Source organism: Thamnophis sirtalis, unplaced genomic scaffold (genome assembly GCF_051295495.1).
Source record: "Thamnophis sirtalis isolate CommonGarterSnake01/CBP01778 unplaced genomic scaffold, rThaSir2_p1.2 scaffold_15, whole genome shotgun sequence".
NCBI classification, from domain to species: domain Eukaryota; kingdom Metazoa; phylum Chordata; class Lepidosauria; order Squamata; family Natricidae; genus Thamnophis; species Thamnophis sirtalis.
In genome coordinates, this window is record NW_028261395.1 from 27,012,885 (window position 1) to 27,032,218 (window position 19,334).

Below are 19,334 nucleotides of genomic sequence, written 5' to 3' on the forward strand. Positions count from 1 at the left end.
AACTAGCTGTCCTTTTTCTGTTGGATTAACACAGCTTGACTTTGGGAGGCCTTCATTTATACCGAATAAGCATAATCTTCAGAGGTGTTATTCAGCCGGTTTGGACCAGTTCAGGTGAACTGGTAGTTGTGACCTGCGGGTTGGCCTGCCCACCCGCCCCGGTTCTATGCCGTCCTATTTAGCCATATTTTCCAAGCCACGTGCATGTGTGCAAGCTGCATGCACTAGCAAAGCACATGCACAGAAGGCATGTGCACTCATGAAGTGTGCGTGCATGGGGTGAACCAGTGGTAAACTTATGTGAAACTCTCCTCGAATAATCTTATAGTAAGCAACACTGAATGCTGATATCTGAAGTTTAGTCTGACATCCCTCAGGCCATTTAAGCATTATCCTTAAGGCTGTGTACAGAGTCACACAATTCTTTGATTTTACGGAGTGTAATTCTTGTTGAATTGAAAGGATAGTGAAAACATGGCAATCTGGCCTCAAAGTAGTTGAGTCTAGATTGACATGTTTCCGGTATTCTTTATTATTATTATTATTATTATTATTATTATTATTATTATTATTATTATTATTATTTTATTTTTTATTTTTTATTACACAGACAACAATGGGAAAGGGAGAAGATGGGGAAAAAAAGGGGGGAGGGGAAACCCATCTTCACATACAATATGTCGTTTGATCACAGGTGCATCCCTACTAAGTTTATACATCCCGTATCTCTCTGTTGTATATTTAATAAGCACCACAATAAGCTCGGGTTTAAAAATAAATAAATAAATAAATAAATAAAACAAGAGGGGGGAAAAAAGGTGGGGGGAGGGGGGGAGGCCAAAAAGGACAAAAAAAAGTCCAAAAAGGAAAAAAAAAAAAACATCATCACATGCAGCATGTCGTTTGGTTACGGTTGTTTTAACATCTACATCTTCAAATAATATTTACCATCTCAGATATTTCCTCTAATGTAACTAAAGGCCTCATTTTCCTTCTACAATATATATTCAGTTAACATTAACATTGTTTCCCCCCAGAGAGTATACTTCTATTCATTGTTAACCTTGCATTTCATACCTTCAAACAGAGATCTAATTCCTTCATTGTTCAACAAGGCATCGCTGCCTATATATACCAGTTTTCATTTGTTCCCCTATTAGAATTGCCTTATCAGCAGCGAAATATCATTATAGTAAGTTCTTAACCTTATACATTATATCACCAGACCTTATATTAGTACTTCCTTATATCATTGTTGAATTATTTCACAGCATAATTATATCATCATTTACTTTTTCCAATTAAGGCATAAGTGTATCATTTTTCATTTCCAAAATTTTGTTTTTTTTCCCTTAGCCATTGATAAAACAAGTCCCATATCTTATAAAATTGTTCATCCTCTTGCTCTCTAATTTCAAATGTCAATTTACTCATTTCGGCACAGTCCATTATTTTTCGAATAACTTCTTCCTCTTTTGGTATTGTTTCATTTTTCCAGTTTTTTGCAAATACAATTCTGGCTGCTGTTAACACATTTACAATCAAATATTTTAAGTCTTTGTTGTAGGTTTCTGGTAAAATTCCCAATAAAAAGACCTCTGGTTTAAAGTCTATTTGTTTGTGTATCATTTTCTCCAACCACATGTGGATTTTATTCCAGTATCTTTTGGCTTCAGTGCAAGTCCACCACATGTGGTAGTATGAGCCAGGTATCTGGTGACATTTCCAACACTTTTCTGATTTATTCTTGAACATTCTTGCGATTCTGGTCGGGGGTAGATGCCACCTGTAAAACATCTTATACAAGTTTTCTCTATATGCAGTAGACATTGTCATTTTGTAATTTTGAGACCACAATTTCTGCCAATTCTCTAAATCAATCCCATACTTAAAAATTTTTCCCCAAGCAATCATAGTTTCTTTAACTTGTTCTTCATGCAATTTAAACTCCAATAAATATCCATATAGTTTTTTAATTACTTTTTCATCAGTACCTGTTAGAATTTTGTCTAGCTCAGTCATTTTATTATAGAGACCTTTAGTTTTTCTATCTTCATTATATCTAGATTGTATCTGTACATATGAATACCAGTTCATTTCCATCCCTTCTTGCTTCAACTCTTGACTAGATTTGAGCTCACCCTCTGTATTCAATAATTCTGTATATCTAACTGTTTGTTCCTTTTTATGTATTATCGGATACGAAAATGCTTCAATTGTTGATGTCCAGACTGGAATTTTTAAATAATGTAATTTTTTAATCTTTTCCCAATTTAACAACAACACCTCCCTTATATAATGTCTTCTAAAATAACCATGTGGTTTAGCTTTCCGCTATTCTTGAGGTAGTGAATTTCAATTCAACGAGAATTGAATCCCTTAAAAATAGATTCTCAAAAATTAATCTTAAATTCTGAAAAGAGATTTTGCTCTGTTGTTCAATATCCCTCTCCAGTCCTGCTTTCTTCTTCAATAATTTTAAAGGAACCATCTGGATATGTTTGATTTTGCCTCTCTGTAGCATGCGTGTGCACACATACACACACATGGTACAAGTTAATCATTAACTAAGAGATACTTTTATTAAACTCCCTGCAGCTGAGCATAATAACAAACACAGAGGACATTAATGAGGTTCCTTGCTTATTCTAGCTAGCAAGAAAATGTTAGTGTATAATTGCTCTGGGGTGATTTAAGATCTCCAGGGGGATTGTGAGCAAATAATGATAGATCAGAAGTTCTTGTCCCATTCTGAGTGTTCATCCTGTATGTTGGAAGTTTTAGTCTGCAAAAAGTAAAATGAAAAAAACAAACTCTTAAGTATTGTTTGTTGGTGTCTGTATTTGGTCCTTTTCTCAAAGTAAGCAAAGAACCAAAAAAACTAGACCAGGGGTCAGCAACCTTAAACACTCAAAGAGCCACAAAGGTCCTAACCAGATGTTCCCTGTTCAATTTTGGAGCCAACTGGAAGTCCTGTTCTCCCGCCATAGAGTCTCCTCCGAGCACAGCATCCTTTTTCCTCTACCTGTCCTAACCGAAAGTCCTATCAATTGTGGAGCTGACTGGTGACAGGGAGCCGCAGCAGAGGGATGAAAGAGCCACATGCGGCTCTAGAGCTACAGGTTGCTGACCCCTGAGCTAGACAAAATACCGTATTTATCGGCGTATAACACGCACCGGCGTATAACACGCATCCCCCATTTTAACACAAAAATTTGAGTAAAATTTTTTTTCATTAAAAATAAATGACTTGGAAGCTCGGAACTTAATGTTGGATTAAAATTTATAACATTAGAACATGAATTATAACATTAACTCCTCTTAAAAGGCAAATATGAAATGAAAAAACACCTCTTTGAGCAAAAAGTTATTTCCATTTTCTTCCTTATATAATATTTTCTGTTTCAACATAAAGTGCCTTCCTTCCTTCCCTCCCTCCCATCCCTTTCTTTATGTTTTCTTCATGCTTTCTTTTCTTTTTCCTCTGCTCTTTTTAAATCCCCCCCCCTTCTTCTCCTCCTCTACATTTAGGTTGGATTAGTTTGTACAACGGTCATCAAACTTCTGAAGTAAAAATAAATAAATAAATCATATTTAAGAAGAAGAAGAAAAAGGAAGACGTTTTTAGTTAAGTCAAACGTTTTAATAAAAGTTTCATCTTTTAAGATTTGTCCAACACATCCAATTGTAACCTTAACAGTAAAGAATATCACCCCAGCTGCTAAAGGTTCAACCAGTCTGAGAACCATTGAAAAGACAACAGTGCAAAATCCAAAAGACACAACTTCCTCACCGCCATTGCTTTGGTACCAAATCTTTGAGGAAGGGGCTCCAGAAAGAAGGAGGAGGAGGAGGAGGAGGAGGAGGAGGAGGGAACCAAAGAGAGGCTTTTACCGAGTCTGCGCCCCACAGCCAGGACCGTCCTTGCGCCTCCAGCCGCGTTTCTTCCCCGCAAAGCCCTTCGGGCAACCCGAGAGTTCCGCTTGACGCCAGAAGGGCTTTGCAGGAAGAAACGCGGCGTTTCTTGTGTGTGTGTGTGTGTGTGTGTGTGTGTGTGTGTCTGTCTGTCTGTCTGTCTGTCTGTCTCCGCCATCCCCAACCTCTACACCTTGCAGGACTGCTGCGCCTTTGAGAAGCCGGGGTGGGGGGGAGAGGGGGACGGGAACGACGCCTAACCCCCACCCACACAACCCGGTCCCCGGGAATGCCGCTCCCGCCGTTCAGAAACCGAGGGGGAGAAAAGTTCAAAAGCCGCCGGAGCCAGCTGGAAAAGGAGCGACTTTCCCCATTAGCCGGCGCCCTCCGCCAATCCGCAACGGCCTCGCAAATTAAAAACCGAAGGAAGGCGGCGAGCTCAGCCAAGCGCGGCCAGGCAGCCAGCGGCGCGCACCGGCTTCCCCGCGCAGGGAACTTCTCCGGCGGCTGGGGGGAGGCCGTCAAGCGGAACTCTCGGGTTGCCCGAAGGGCTTTGCAGGAAGAAACGCGGCGTTTCTTCCTGCAAAGCCCTTCTGGCGTCAAGCGGAACTCTCGGGTTGCCCGAATGGCTTTGCAGGAAGAAACGCGGCTGGAGGCGCCAGGACGGTCCTGGCTGTGGGGCGCAGACTCGGTAAAAGCTCTCTTTGGTTCCCTCCTCCTCCCCCTCCTTCCACAGTTTGTGTGACGCTGCCGCCAGGCTGAGATCGGCGTATAACACGCAGGCAGGGTTTAAGCTTCCAATTTTAGTTTTAAAACTGCGTGTTATACGCCGATAAATACGGTATATGTAAATAATAAACTTTTATGTTTGCTTCTAAAGATAAAAAGAATTAAACCATGCTTCTATATGTCTAGATACAGATTTTGAAGCAATTGATTATTGTAATGCTTCTAAGTAGGTATGCATAGAATTATGATCATAGTAGAATTTGTCTTAATACCTTTTGCCTTCATAAATATTCTTGTGATGCATGGTTTTTACAGATAGGGTTTTGTTGCTGTTTGCTTTTCGTTTAGTGAAAAGCTGCAGGCCATAGACAATTCCTTGCACTTGGACATATGTTACTATTTTACTAATGCAATGAAGAGCTTGAATGAGATTAATGAAGGAAAAAATGCATAGCATTTTTATCAGTTTTGTGTCAGTCTGAATGCCAGGAACGCTGTTCCACACAATTTTAAATAAATGATTTAGGTGAGAGAGAAATATTGAACTATATGCCAGTCTGAAAGCTAGTTGGCATATTCTCATTTTGGGATAATAAAAGTGGCAATAAACTGGATCTTGGATGAAAAGTATATTAATCATCCAGGATTGGTCCTAATACTATAAGTACACACAATGAAGGTTTGTTCTGTAATCATATTATGTACTGTTAAAATTGTTTTTTTAATTCAAAAAGATTGAGCAATATAACGTATGTAGGAATAGTGATAGGTAATATCTGCAGGTGTTGTAAATATGCTAATATATGAATTACAATACTTTAATCAAGGAAAATCCTTTGTTTGAATTTCATAATCATTATGATGAATTCAATAGGTAGCCTTCAACAATTTCTGAGTTCTCTATCCATCCTTTTAAACAAAAAACACATAGTAGCTGTCATGAGTGTGTCACTAACTAGGGCACTGCTGCCCGGGTCATATCTAGCAAATATGATCCCACTCCCCAGCCCATCAATTTTGTTAGCTATGTGAGGGAATATTTATGCCAAAAATGTCTTAATCATTCTGAATGTTCAAGCACTTTATAAATACTTAGCAATAAAATAATTTAAAAGTCAAAACTATGAACAAGACACGAAAAGTCCTGCAATTTAATCTCTATCTTCCTTTTTTTTAAAAAACTGGAATAAGAATGCAGTATTTTTATATTCTGAATGATAAGAGATAAAATGATTGCTCTTTATATTACATCTGATTTATAGGAGTAATACTGAATGCATCCAATTTAATTCTATTGACTTTCCCTAAATTAATCAACTAATAGATGTTTTCCATCGTCAAGTTGCCCGGATAAAGCAAATTGACTTATAATCTAAAAAATAGGCAATGCAATAGGAACAGTTGGTAGCAAACCAGGAACATTATGTTCAGACTTAGTAAAGATAACTGGCGGATGCAACAGAACAAAAACAAGCAATGTATGGAACTTAGAACAGATGTGAGACTGCTTCTCACGCTATGACATTTAAAAGCAAGGAATGTCTTCCCAGAAAATCATACTGATTTTTCTCAATAAAGTTTGATTAAATGATATGATAAACCAAGGTCCAGCAAAAGTAGGGGCTGATGTGACAGCTATTCTCTTTATTTTTTAAAAAAATATTTGTGAGCAACCTAATTCAGATTTAACAGCCCCCCCCCCCCCCGAGAGAGGCTGAAAATTTGGATGGATCTTATACTCCGAATGTAGCTTTTTTGAAGCTTTTTTTCAACCCTAATGAAGCGCTAGCGAGTGAAGTGATCTTCGGTGCTTTGCCTGCTTTTCTCATTGTTTCTCTCTCCGGCAATCAGCTGTGCTTTAGAAGCTGTTTTTTTATCCCCAACTAGGTGATAAAAAGCGTGCATGTTCTCTTTCAAAACCAAAAAACTTATGTGCTGAAGCTAACCGGACTAAGGACGCTAGCCACATGATAGGCAGAATTTTTTTTCCTATTTTCCTCCCCAAAAATTAAGGTGCGTCTTATACTCCAAAATATGGTATTTCTTATTCAGATCTTAAAGCTGACCTGGCTGTGGCCCGTTTTCTTTTATGGGGTGTGTGTGTCTTTCCTATTGGGATTTCTTTCCACGTGGCTTCAGGCTGACACAGCTTGGAATTGAAGGGGGATAGAGGTAGATGTGGATTTGTAGTCAAAACAACATAGCTTTCTGATGAGTTAGGGACATTCCAATGCTGGCTGGCCAGAGGAGGAGGAGAGACATAACCAGACAACCAGCTAGTATCCAGGACAATATGATTTATTGTTTTGGGAAAAAGGAAACGTTTCCTTTTTAATGTGGTAAAAAGCGCGGGAACATTTAGAGTTGGCTTTTCACCAGTTGTGCCAAGATGACACTTCCTAATAAAGCTGTTCTTTGAGGAATCAACCTGCCTTGGAGTTCTGTCTACAATGGGGGTATTAGTTGGAATGTTGATAGAGCCTTTCCTATTGTGATGCCCACCCTCTGGAACACAATGTAACAGTATTCATAATCTTAAATTTTATTTATTTATTTATTTACTTTGTCAAACATGTACGAGATAACAGGTATAAGTATAAACATGGACATGAACCAGTGGTGGGTTCCGGGAACCATACCAGTTGGAACAGCCCTGGAGTTACCCACATGCACGTGCGCGGCGTGCACGCACACACACATGGTGCACACATGCATTCTAGCGTCAAATGACGCTTCCACAAGCCTCCGCAACACTCCAGCTGCTCCGCGGCGCATCATGCAGGCACCGTACATGCCATGTGCTTGCATGGAAGCACCAAAAGCATAAAGCACAGGTAAGGAGTGCCGGCGGGCCCTCCGGAGCACCGTACCAGAACGGTACCCGGTGCTTTGGGCAGGATCCAGTACACCCGTACTGGGGTGTACCACCTGCAACCCACCACTGACATGAACACAGCAAATGGATACGAATAAATGGGGACAATAGGACAGGGAGAGTAGGCATGCTGGTGCGCTTATGCATGCCCCCTTGCAAGTCTCTTAGGAAAGAGGTGAGGTCCACGCTAGACAGTTTAAGGTTAAAGTTATAGGAGTTTGAAGATGTAACAACTGAGTCGTGTACTGCATTCCAGGCATTGACCACTCTTGCTGAAGTTATATTTTCTGCAATTAAGTTCAGAGCAGTTAACCTTTGAGTTTGTATCTATTATTTGCCTGTGTATTATTACGGTTGAAGTTGAAGTAGTCATTGACAGGTAGGATGTCATAGCAGACGAATTTGTGTACTATGCTTAGGTGAGACCTTAATCAGCGTAGTTCCAGATTGACCAAGCCCAACATTTCTAGCCTGGTGGCATAAGGGATTCTATTGTGAGCAGAGGAGTAGAGTACTCTTCTCATGAAATACCTCTGGACTTGCTCAATTGTATTAATGTCCGATATACAATGTGGATTCCAGGCAGACGAGCTATATTCGAGAATTGGTCTGGCATGAACGATGTAGAAGCTCTTTTTCTTAATATGGTTCTCAATTATGCAATAGCACAACTCCTTTTTTTGCTCTTCTCTGCATTCTGAGATCTCAGTTCTAAGCTGTCCCATTTTGGGTCTAATTAGTAGTATCCTCTACTTGCTACAGTTTTTTTAAATTGTATAATAATGAAATCTACATGTCATAGAGTGGATTATTATAATACCAAAATAATTAGGTACCCCTTGCCCATTGCTTCTCTGCTTCTATCTCCTCCACACACACCCCCACACACACACATACACACCTTACAGACATTTTCAAGGAAAAGACAAGGCCATGCAGATTAAGTGCAAGTCTGCTGTGTAAGTGATTTGCAAATTGCAACTTAAATAATCAGTTTCCAGCTGGTATCTCAGAAAGACACACAGTAGAGGACATATTTCAGTGCCATGGAACAGACATTCCATTTGATAAAGCAGGATTTGGTTAAGCAGATATATAGCAGATATAATAGAATATTTCCCCAAAACAATGTCTTCACCTGAGCAATTATGTAGGAACAGCAGATGGCCATTACCTTCTGACAATATTTTATTGGCATTTCTGAAATGGATAGCACTTAGTTGTGCATAATCTAATGTAATAGTCACTCTATATTCACTTTGCACAAAGAATAAAACATTGCAGACATGTCTGCACTCATATAATATTAAGAGAGCAAGGAGAATAAATATAAAATATTAGAGCTCTTTGTTTTTTTCTCCCCCTACCAAGTATAGTCTTTAAAAAATACAGAATTAACTAAAAATTTTCAGTTGTTGATTGAAAGGTTATATCAACACTATCAAGATTAGTGGAAAACTTCTTTCATAATTTCCAGGCTTTGTTCCAGGAAAACAACCATGGGGAAAAGCAGTTTAGCATCTATGTTATGCTGTTTTTTGAGTGGCAGATTCATGTAATATTTAACGTCTGATTTAGCAGCTTACAATTTGAACATCTTCTAGAAATGACTCCAATTAAAGCAATTCCTTATTACTGCCTCTTTTCCCCTTGATTAGGCCTCAAGAAGACACATTTTTTTTATTATTCAAATCATTCACTTGAGATATTATTTGGAACATTAATGACTTTAAAAAAAAACAAGCAAAATTTAGCACTCCTTGTTTTTAGTAATACAATTGGTAGCCTTAAGGTAAAGGTAAAGGTTCCCCTCGCACATATGTGCTAGTCGTTCCTGACTCTAGGAGGTGGTGCTTATTTCTGTTTCAAAGCCGAAGACCCAGTGCTGTCTGAAGACGTCTCCGTGGTCATGTGGCCAGCATGACTAAATGCTGAAGACACACGGAATGCTGTTACCTTCTCACCAAAGGTGGTTCCTATTTTTCTACTTGCGTTTTACATGCTTTCAAACTGCCAGGTTGGCAGAAGCAGAAGCTGGGACAAGTAATGGGAACAGCGCTAGGGATTGGAACTGCTGAATTTTTGGTAGACTTATCCAGACCCTATTATACAAATATGATAATTAGTCTCACTTCATGTTCTTTGCTTCTCCATCTAGGAGAAGGATGGTATTCCCCCCATATTTTGTATGTAAAATTCACCTGGCCTGAATCTTCAGATAATTATTGAAGGTCAGATATAAGTATACTAATAATTAAAACTATGCAGCTTGAATCAGCATGTGCCATATTAGGTTTGCTTTGACAGATTATATATTCCTGTCAAGGGTATCAACATATCACTTGTTCACTTTTCATTTCCCTTTGTCAACAGAAATGATTGAATAAACAATTACTTGTTTTAGAAAATGTACATTTTGAGGTGGTCTTGAAATTAAACCACATAAGTGAATAATTAAAACAATGGGAAGAGTAGTGTGCAAAGAGTGGAACACTTTAAATGCTCAAAACTGTAGATTAAAAATCATAGAGCAGTGAAGAATTAATTGAGGACTTAATTCTCAAAGGAAGGTGAGTGAATTTCAACAATCCCACTCAGCAGAAAACACAATAATCCAGAAATGCTCCTGGTGAAATGGGCAGCTATGTGAAATTGATAAATTAATCAATAACACAGTCAGGACACACCAATATACACTCCGTCTTGTGGGGCAAGATATCCCTAACATGGAAAGAAGCAGGGAAATTTTCAAAACTTTTCTGAAGACTAATAGGATCTGGGCAAGTCTAATCTTGGAGGGAGATAATGCCACATTCCAGAATAATGTCCCATTATTGGAGAGCTGTATGACAGATCGAATGGTAATTATGACTGATCCTTGAAGTTGTGACCATTGCTGCACCTCTGTGATCATATGATCAAAATCTGGAAGCTGGGCATCCTGCTGGTACTTATGACTGCAAGGTGCTCTTCAACTCAGCTTTACTTATCTACTCCTCCCCCCCCCTTCTCTTACCATTTGGCCTGCTGCATGTCAAGGGCAAGCTACTTTTCCCATTCTATTGTGTTAATGAACTATTTCCTTACTAGGAAGTGCTAGAATGTCAAGTTGCCAGCATTCCCCTAGACAGCACCTATTGTGAGGTTTTTTTTTTACATCATTTGCATCACCTTTGTGAGGACATCATGACCATTACTGGTCTTCATGATACAAGAAAGGTGCTGTAACCCTAGAAACGGTGCAGAGAAGAGCACAAAGCTAAGACATCTGGAGGCTAAACCATCTGATGAATGATTGAAGGAGCTAGGTATGTCTAGCCTATCAAAGAGAAGGACTAGGGATAATATGACAGCTTTCTTTCAGTACTTTGAGTGGGTGTCATAGAGAATTGGGAGTCAATTTATTCTCCAAAGCACTGAGGGCAAGACAAAAAGTAATGGGTGGAAGATCATTAAAGAGAGATTCAACATAGAAGTAAGGAGAAATTTCCTGACAGTGAGTACAATTAATCAATGGAATGGCTTGTGTCTGAAAGTTATGGGTACTCCATCACTGGAGGTTTTCAAGAAGAGGCTAGACAGCCATTTGTCTGGAATGGTATAGAGCAGGGGTCAGCATTCCACAGCTCTGGAGCTGCATGTGGCTCTTTCATCCCTCTGCTGCAGCTCCCTGTCACTCAAAATATGTGCCACAACCACCAATGTGGAACACCTGCCAGCACATGATTTATTGAGTTTTCCAACCCCCAGTAGGCCAACCATGTGAAAATCCAAGAAAAGAAAAGTTTCAGAAGAAAAACGAACCTTTAATTCAAATTCATATGTTAGTTCCATGGGTGCTCAGGAAATAGTCAGGCATTGGAAGGGTTTTATGGCTCCCAGTGTGGGAAATGGGTTCAAATGGCTCTTTGAGTGTTTAAGGTTGTTTACCCCTGGTATAGGGTCTCCTGCTTGAGAAGGGAGTTGGATTAGAAGACCTCCAAGATCCTTTCTGACTCCATTATCTTATATTCTGTCTTCTGTCTTGCAAGCACTGTGGTGTTTCTATGAGGAAGCTCTTTATCAAATCTGGCTTTTGTACAGAATTCTCTAAAAATATCATTAAGGTACTTTAGAACTTTCAGATAAGTACTGCTGTGAGCTCTGTCCTTTTCTGCATTGTTCTATTACTGAACAATTGTTTTATTATCTTATTCAACATGCCTTGCTCATTTTCTTCTATTGAGGTAATATTAAAACCCAGCAGAGGTTATGATATGCATTTCTTAATTAGAGCAGGGCTTATGTGCGTAAACCAACTAGGTCCCTTGTTCTGTGAATTTCTTTGTTAATAAGTACTCACTTTAAGATATTTTTTGTGTTAAAAATCAGAAGACATCTTATAGCATATTTTATGACTAGCCAACTTTATTAGAAAGCATAAGCATCTCCCTTCGTCAGAGGCATGAAGTAACTACCACAGTGTTTCTCAGCCTTGGAAACATTAATACATGGGAACTTCAATTCTCAGAATTCTGGAGTCGAAGTACACATGTCTTAAAGTTGCCAAGGTTGAAAGACACTGAGCTAGAGTGATATAGGATTAGTCATTGTGTAGGAGATGACCAGGCTGAGCCCGAGGGAAGGGTCAATCGTGTCATAAGTCACAAGCCTAGGTTTTAATCATATCAATCTTTGTTAAACAACTTTATCTTTCTTTCCTATCTAACTTCTAATCATGTCACCTACCTAAAAAAAAAAGAGAGAGAGAGAGAAAGAGAAAAAAAAGGACAAATCAGAATAACAACAAAAAATGAAATTACCAATCCATTGTCCCTTGCCTGCTTCCATACTTTAATTGCCACGCTTTAAGAAAGAGAGAAGCAAATCAAAACAACAGTAAAAAAAACCCCAACAACACCAGCTCACCTTGAATGCCTCTCTTATCTTCTCCCCCTCATTTTCCTTGACCATTAGTTGGTCAGATTTTTGTAGAGAGCTTAAGCTTGCAATAAATCTTTATACTCACTTGAACTGACTGAATCGCCTGCTTTCCCCAGCGCTTGACACATTGTTTGTTATGAAAGACATCTCGGAACACAGCACTGATCTATATTTTACTATGTGAAGCAGAACTGTTGGCTTCATACTGCCCTGCTATGGGAGTGTGTTTTCTCCCTTGATGTTATAGATTATTTTTAACCCATTATTGTTCTGCTGCAGGGGGGTGTTACGAGAAGGGTGTTTAGGAAGTAAATGAAGAGATAAGGGCAGAAATTTTCATGATCTACAGAAACATAGCCTTCTCTGGTATGGGTTTTTCTCACTCAGAGCATGAGTTATTTTTGGTTGAATCTGCTCTGCTTGCCATAGATTATGTCTGTCAACACAGAAAGTGTCTACTCATTAGAACTGAATTGAAGCTTTATCACAATTCTGCCAATCAGATTGTCTTGTAGACTGGAATGAACATTCTTAGTTGAACACTTTTAATTACGTAGAGCAACTGAAAAGTTGTCTGTAATTCCTGTATTACAGATTAGTATGTTGGATGAAGTTTTACATTTGGTCCGAAGAGAGGCTTTTATATAGATTGAACACGAATAATGCAGGAAATTAAGGCTACAAAAAGATTATGAGCTGCTGATTAATTATTCTAATTTTAATTACCTTTGTGGAGGCTTGGTATAGATTTTCTTTCTGACTGTAGCATGTTTTAGCCAATCTTAAAATATATAATACTAACTTGAGGATTTTACATTTACTTAGGTGCAGTGTCTATTGGGTGTTATTGGAACAGTAATTTTCCTTCCAACTACCTTCCCAGGAGTTGGAAATTGAAAATGATAGATTAGGTTGAAAATATAACAAACCAAATAAACAATTGAAGCATGTGCTCATACCATATTAAACTACTGCTTTTATTTTATTATGAAATGTAAATACCGACATATGCCTCCAAAAAACAGAAAAAGAAGAAAAACTTTGCAAAATATCCATAAGAGTTCATGGACATTTATGTATAGATCTTTAAAAAATTCCAGTACAATATATTGTTTATATTTTGCCCAGTACTTATATGAAATTTTGGCTGTAAAAGGAATGTTAAACTTAATTTAATTGAGGGCCACATCAGGTTTGTGTTTGACTTTGGGGGTGCTGGAGTGGGCAAGGCCAGGGTGGGCATGGCCAGCTTCACTCGTGTCGGGGGAGCCTGTGGGGGTCCGAGTGTTCTACCAGAGAAAATGGGCTCCCAACTCCGTTTTCAGCTGCAATGGCCTCCTGCAACTCTCTGACAGCAAAAACAGAGATCAGGAGGGCCATGTGTGGCCCTCACAAGCTCCATTTTTGGCTGCATGGGCCTTCTGCAACCCTCTAACAGCGAAACTGAGCTTGGGAGGGCTGCATACAGCCCTCGCAAGCTCCATAATGCTGGTAGAGGCACCACGGGCCAGTAGAGTCAGATCTGGCCCCCTGGGCTATAACATAAATCAATTGGTTTCATTCATTTGTCTTATTGGCAGAAAAGAAACTAATCAAGGCACTTGGTCAAAGTAAACTTCTGTGATCTCATTTTCTCATAGAAAGTCATATTCTGGAGGACGTAAACAAGTGCATTATTGCCCTAAGAGAGCAGAATGCTGATGAGCTGGACCGTGCAGCTGGTGCCATCCGTGGGAGGGCAGCAAGAGTGGTGGACATTGTCTCTGGTGAGATGGATAATTATGAGACAGGAGCCTACACTGAAGGAGTAATGAGAAATGTGCGCTATCTCTCAAATGCTGGTATGTATATATGCATTTTTTCTAGATTCTTAATTTCTGTTGTGTTTCCATGAGGAATATAACCAATTCACTAAAACTGAAATTGTAGTTGACTCGTGTATTTTATTACAAAATTTAAGGGAATCAATTTAGCAATATTTGCCTAGATTTCTATGTGCACTAGGAGACCTGTGTTTTCTATGTTTGATATCTGTCTCACATGTTCCTTGCTATATATAAAAACATGACATTATTAGGACATTGATATTTTCTTATATGAATATTTTGGCTGTGGTTGGACAATATTTGGTCATTGGATTTAGCAAGAATGTTGTATTTCTGCTTCAGAATGTATTTTGGTAGAATGAGGTCTAATGTTGCTTTTTCAAAATAGTGGCACATAGAATCAAAGTTGCATGAAAACTCTATGTTTGTTTGTTTGTTGTTTGTTTGTTTGTTTATTGGATTTATATGTATGACTACATATGTATGACTACATGAAAGTTAGGAGTGGGAAGTGGGAAGCGACTGGCTAAAAAGCTCATTTAGCAGGTGGCCGTAAGAAATCCACTTCATTCTCAGATGAGATTATATCTATGAAGAAGTAATTTGAACATCTGAAATAGCTATTTAACATAAAAGAAAACAGAACAAGCATTTTCATTCATTCACCTACTTTTTTAATCCATGTATAAATAGCTTAAGGTGGAGAACTTACATAATATTCTTTCTTCCTCCTATTTTTCCCACAATAGTAACCCTGTGAAGTAAGGTGGGCTGAGAAAGAGTGATTGACCCCAAGTTACCTAGCCACTTTTTATGCCTAACTTGGGACTAGAACTCACGGTCTCCTGGTTTCTAGGGCAGCAACTTCATCACTATACCAAACTTACTACCAGTCATACAATTTTTTAAAAATATAACTCTGCTATATATTTTTATTTGGTGGGAGGTATCTCTTCAGATTCTGAAGCAGCTGATTCCCTACTACCACCTGTATCCGATCTGCTTAAATACAATACAACACAATACAATAGCAGAGTTGGAAGGGACCTTGGAGGTCTTCTAGTCCAACCACCTGCCTAGGCAGGAAACCTTATACCATTCCAAACAAATGTCTATCCAACATCTTCTTAAAAACTTCCAGTGTTAGGGCATTCACAACTTCTGGAGGCAAGATGTTCCACTGATTAATTGTTCTAACTGTCAGGAAATTTCTCCTCAGTTCTAAGTTGCTTCTCTCCTTAATTAGTGATGCCAAGGATTAAATTAGAAACATAGCTCTTCATGTCAATTGTGTAGTCTACTATTAAGCTAGAATTCCTCTGTCAAAAACTGTGATTATTACTTGGTTTGTGTTAAAATTTAGCTGCTGGAATTTTGAACAACACATTCCTCTGTCTCACTACAAATATAATATAAGAGTCAAATGGGCCGTAGAGATATTTGTTTAAATAATTTATTTCCTTTTATGTCCTGAGGGATATACAAACATTAATTTCAATGTCTCCCATTTTTCTTTTCTCTATTTTACCTCATTATGGTATCACTTCATTATTTTTTAAAAGGTTGGCATAACAATTTGTACTTATTTTCATATGCATATTTTTTCTAAAATGCATAATTTTACAATCAACTTCTCCTAGGAAGTATTGTCCCTTGTTTATATATCCCATTAAAATATTTATTTTATCCCAATAAAATAGGTCCACATCAAAGGGCAACGGAAGCAGGCCATTTGCCCTGTTCCTTTGGAATAGCAACCCCGCCCCTCCCCACGGACATTGGAATGGCCCTTTTCTTCTGACATTCAGAAAGTGTATGAAACTTCAATGTCTTCTAACTGGCCTTAGGAGTGGAATGATATGGCTTTTAATGGAAAGTATTTCAATTGTAGTGGTATCAATGGTGATTGGTGATATTCAGCAGATTCTGACCAGTTCTGGAGAACCAGTAGCAGAAATTTTGAGTAGTTCAGAGAACCGGTGAATACCACCTCTGACTGGCTCCACTCCCATCTATTCTCTGCCTCCCGAGTCCTAGCTGATCAGGAGGAAATGGGAATTTTGCAGTAACCTTCTCCTGGAGTGGGTAGGAAATGGAGATTTTACAGTATTTTGAATCCCACCACTGATGGTGATATATTTTTATATTTTATGTGGAATCATTTTGCAATTTATATATTTTGATGCACTTGGAATTTCAAAAAAAAAAAAAAAAGAATCATCATTACTGTCAGTATCTCCACAAACAAATATACTTTGGAATAGCTGTCTTTAGTCCATCTAGTCATAGTGATTGATTGATTAAGAATATGTTCAAAATATCAACCTTCTTTCTATCTTCTTTCTTCAAAATGTATTGTGTTGTTCTCATTAGTTTGGTGGTCTTTACATTTCATTTGACTTCCATTTTTTACTGTGCTCCTTGACTTTTCTTCCTAGAGTTTGCAGATACTTTGTATTTTCAGCTCTCAGAATGATCTCATCAATACAATTCAGGTTCCTGATATTTCTTCCTTCAGTTTCAAAACAATATTCATCTTCTTCCAATCTAGTTTTTTCTGTGACTGCTTTTCTCTAACAATTTCTTCCAGTGTCTTTATAGATACTTTGTAGTCTTGCTTGTCTCTTTGAACATTTCTCTGAAATTCTTTGCTGAGTTTCTTCCTGAGAGCTTTTATCTTTCACAGCACTGGGTTCTTTTTCTCTTCTTGGCATCTCCACTGTTTGTTCTGACATCCAGATTGCTCTCTTCTGTTCCTTAATCCTTGACAATCTGTTTTCCCATTCCTCTTTAACAGTACTTATTTTAAGTTCATTCCAGAGTTCTTCTGATTTTTGATCAATGAGATTCAGGATTTCAAAGTGATTTCTGATGTTCTCCTTGAGCAGAGGGAATGTTGTTGAAACTGGTTGTTTTCCCCTGCTGCTATAGCTCAGCTTGAAACATCATGATCTGTTTTACACTCAGCCTCTGGCCATGTATTTGTTGTTATAACTAAGCTCCTCTACCTTTTTAGCAATAATGCACACAGTTTGATTTCTATGTACTCCAACTACTGATGTCAATGTAAATGGGCATCATTTTGATTGTTGACAGTCAGTGATAGCTATGAAGAAAACATTGGAGTGGTAGCAATAGATAAGTGATTCACTTGCTTCATTTTGGCTTCTCAAAGGTAAAGGTAAAGGTTCCCCTCACACATTTGTGCTAGTCGTTCCCGATTTTAGGGGGTGGTGCTCATCTCTGCTTCAAAGCTGAAGAGCCAGTGCTGTCCAAAGATGTCTTCGTGGTCATGTGGCCAGCATGACTAAACGCCGAAGGCACAGGGAACACAGTTACCTTCCCACCAAAGGTGGTCCCTATTTTTCTACTTGCATTTTTACATGCTTTAACTGCTAGGTTGGCAGAAGCTGGGGCAAGTAATGGGAGCTCACTCCATTATGCAGCACTAGGGTTTCAAGCCGCTGAACTGCCGACCTTCTGATTGACAAGCTCAGTGTCTTAGCCACTGAGCCATCACATCCCTTTTTTGGTTTCTTAAGATATAGAGTATAATTCAAGTACATTTTCCTTTTTAATATTTCCAACTTTAGAATGACAGAGTCTTCAATCACAGGTAGCATATCTTACCTGCATGTTGACTTAAAACTGAACTTGATCATAAACCTCTTTATGTCGCTTCTTCTTCTATATGAGTGGTTGAAACATAAATTTTAAGGACTGTCTTACTAAAGGGTTGTCCACAAAATCTAATCAATATCATTCATTGATTCCATTGTGACCATGTACTGTCTTCCTTGTCAGCCTTCCCTGGTAGACAAGGCAGGAAACGCAACCTGACAAACTAACTACTTCATTGTAAGGCTACATCAGATTTGCAGATAAACCAAAGTGGGGAGAATTGTTCACACATTAGAAGATAGGCTCAAGATTCAGACATATCTTGAAGATTTCAGCAATGTACCCTAGTCAACAAAATGCAGTTCAGTGGTGAAGAAAGTAAGGTCCTGCACTTAGTCGGGAAAAACCAAAGGCACAAGTATAAACTAGGCAGTATCTGGCTCACCAGCAGTAACTGTGGGAGAGGGATCTAGGTATCCTGGGGGACCATCACATAGGTATGAGCCAGCAGTGTGATGAAGCTGCCAAAAAAGTAATACCTAAAAAAGAAGCCTAAAAAAAAGTGATGCCTAAAAGTAATACTGGCATTCAATTGGGAGGAGGGGGTCCTTGGAGTCAATATATTAGCAGTGCCTGTGACAACTGATATTTTACAACTGGCTTCCTGGCGCCGAAATGCCTGAGATCCCACCACCTTTTTGGGGAACGTTTATGATGACCATCTGGGACATTGCACTTTACTGTGTAATGGAAGATAGCCATGGGAATGTATGTTTATTCGGCTCTCAGGGCAGTTGATAAAGGAAACATCTTCACACGTGTATTGGCTAGAATCTGCATTCTAACAAATGGGAGGGGTCTCTACTGCTTTAATTCTACTTGCATTGCCTAAGGGGATTCAGATGTTGCTTTGACTCTAATGTTTCCATTCTTCTTCATAAAAGGATCCTTTTGAAATACTCAGTTTCAAGAGTCTTCACTTTCTTAAGTTAGGAGAGGAGCCATTACACCCATGCAGTCCTAGGATGCATCAACAGAGGGACGGCATCAAAATCACAAGAAGTGATGGTATCTCTTTATACCACAAGTAGTGGGACCACATTTGGAATTCTGGATCCAGTTCTAATTACTGAGATAGCGGCCCTAGAAAGAGCGCAATGAGAAACAGTAAAGATGATAAGCGGTCTGGAGGTTAAACATATGATGAACAGTTAAAGGAATTAGGTACACAGTGGCTCAATGGCTAAGATGCTAAGCTTGTCGATCAGAAAGGTCAGCGGTTCGATTCCCTAGTGCCGCGTAACAGAGTGATGTCCCGTTACTTGTCCCAGCTTCTGCCAACCTAGCAGTTTGAAAGCATGTAGAAATGCAAGTAGAAAAATAGGAACCACCTTTGGTGGGAAGATAACAGCTTTCCATGTGCCTCCGGCATTTAGTCATGCCAG

General features: G+C 38.8%; 1 protein-coding gene across 2 annotated transcripts in view; it reads left to right on the forward strand.

Annotated features, from left to right (window-relative positions):
- The window catches only part of CTNNA3 (catenin alpha 3), an 869,421-nt gene that overhangs the window by 622,714 nt on the left and 227,373 nt on the right, over positions 1–19,334 (forward strand). For both annotated transcript variants that reach the window (XM_087702521.1, XM_087702520.1), the window contains one exon: positions 14,083–14,283. In XM_087702521.1, coding sequence (XP_087558647.1) covers positions 14,083–14,283 — 201 coding nt within the window. The remainder of the gene's footprint in view (positions 1–14,082; positions 14,284–19,334) is intronic.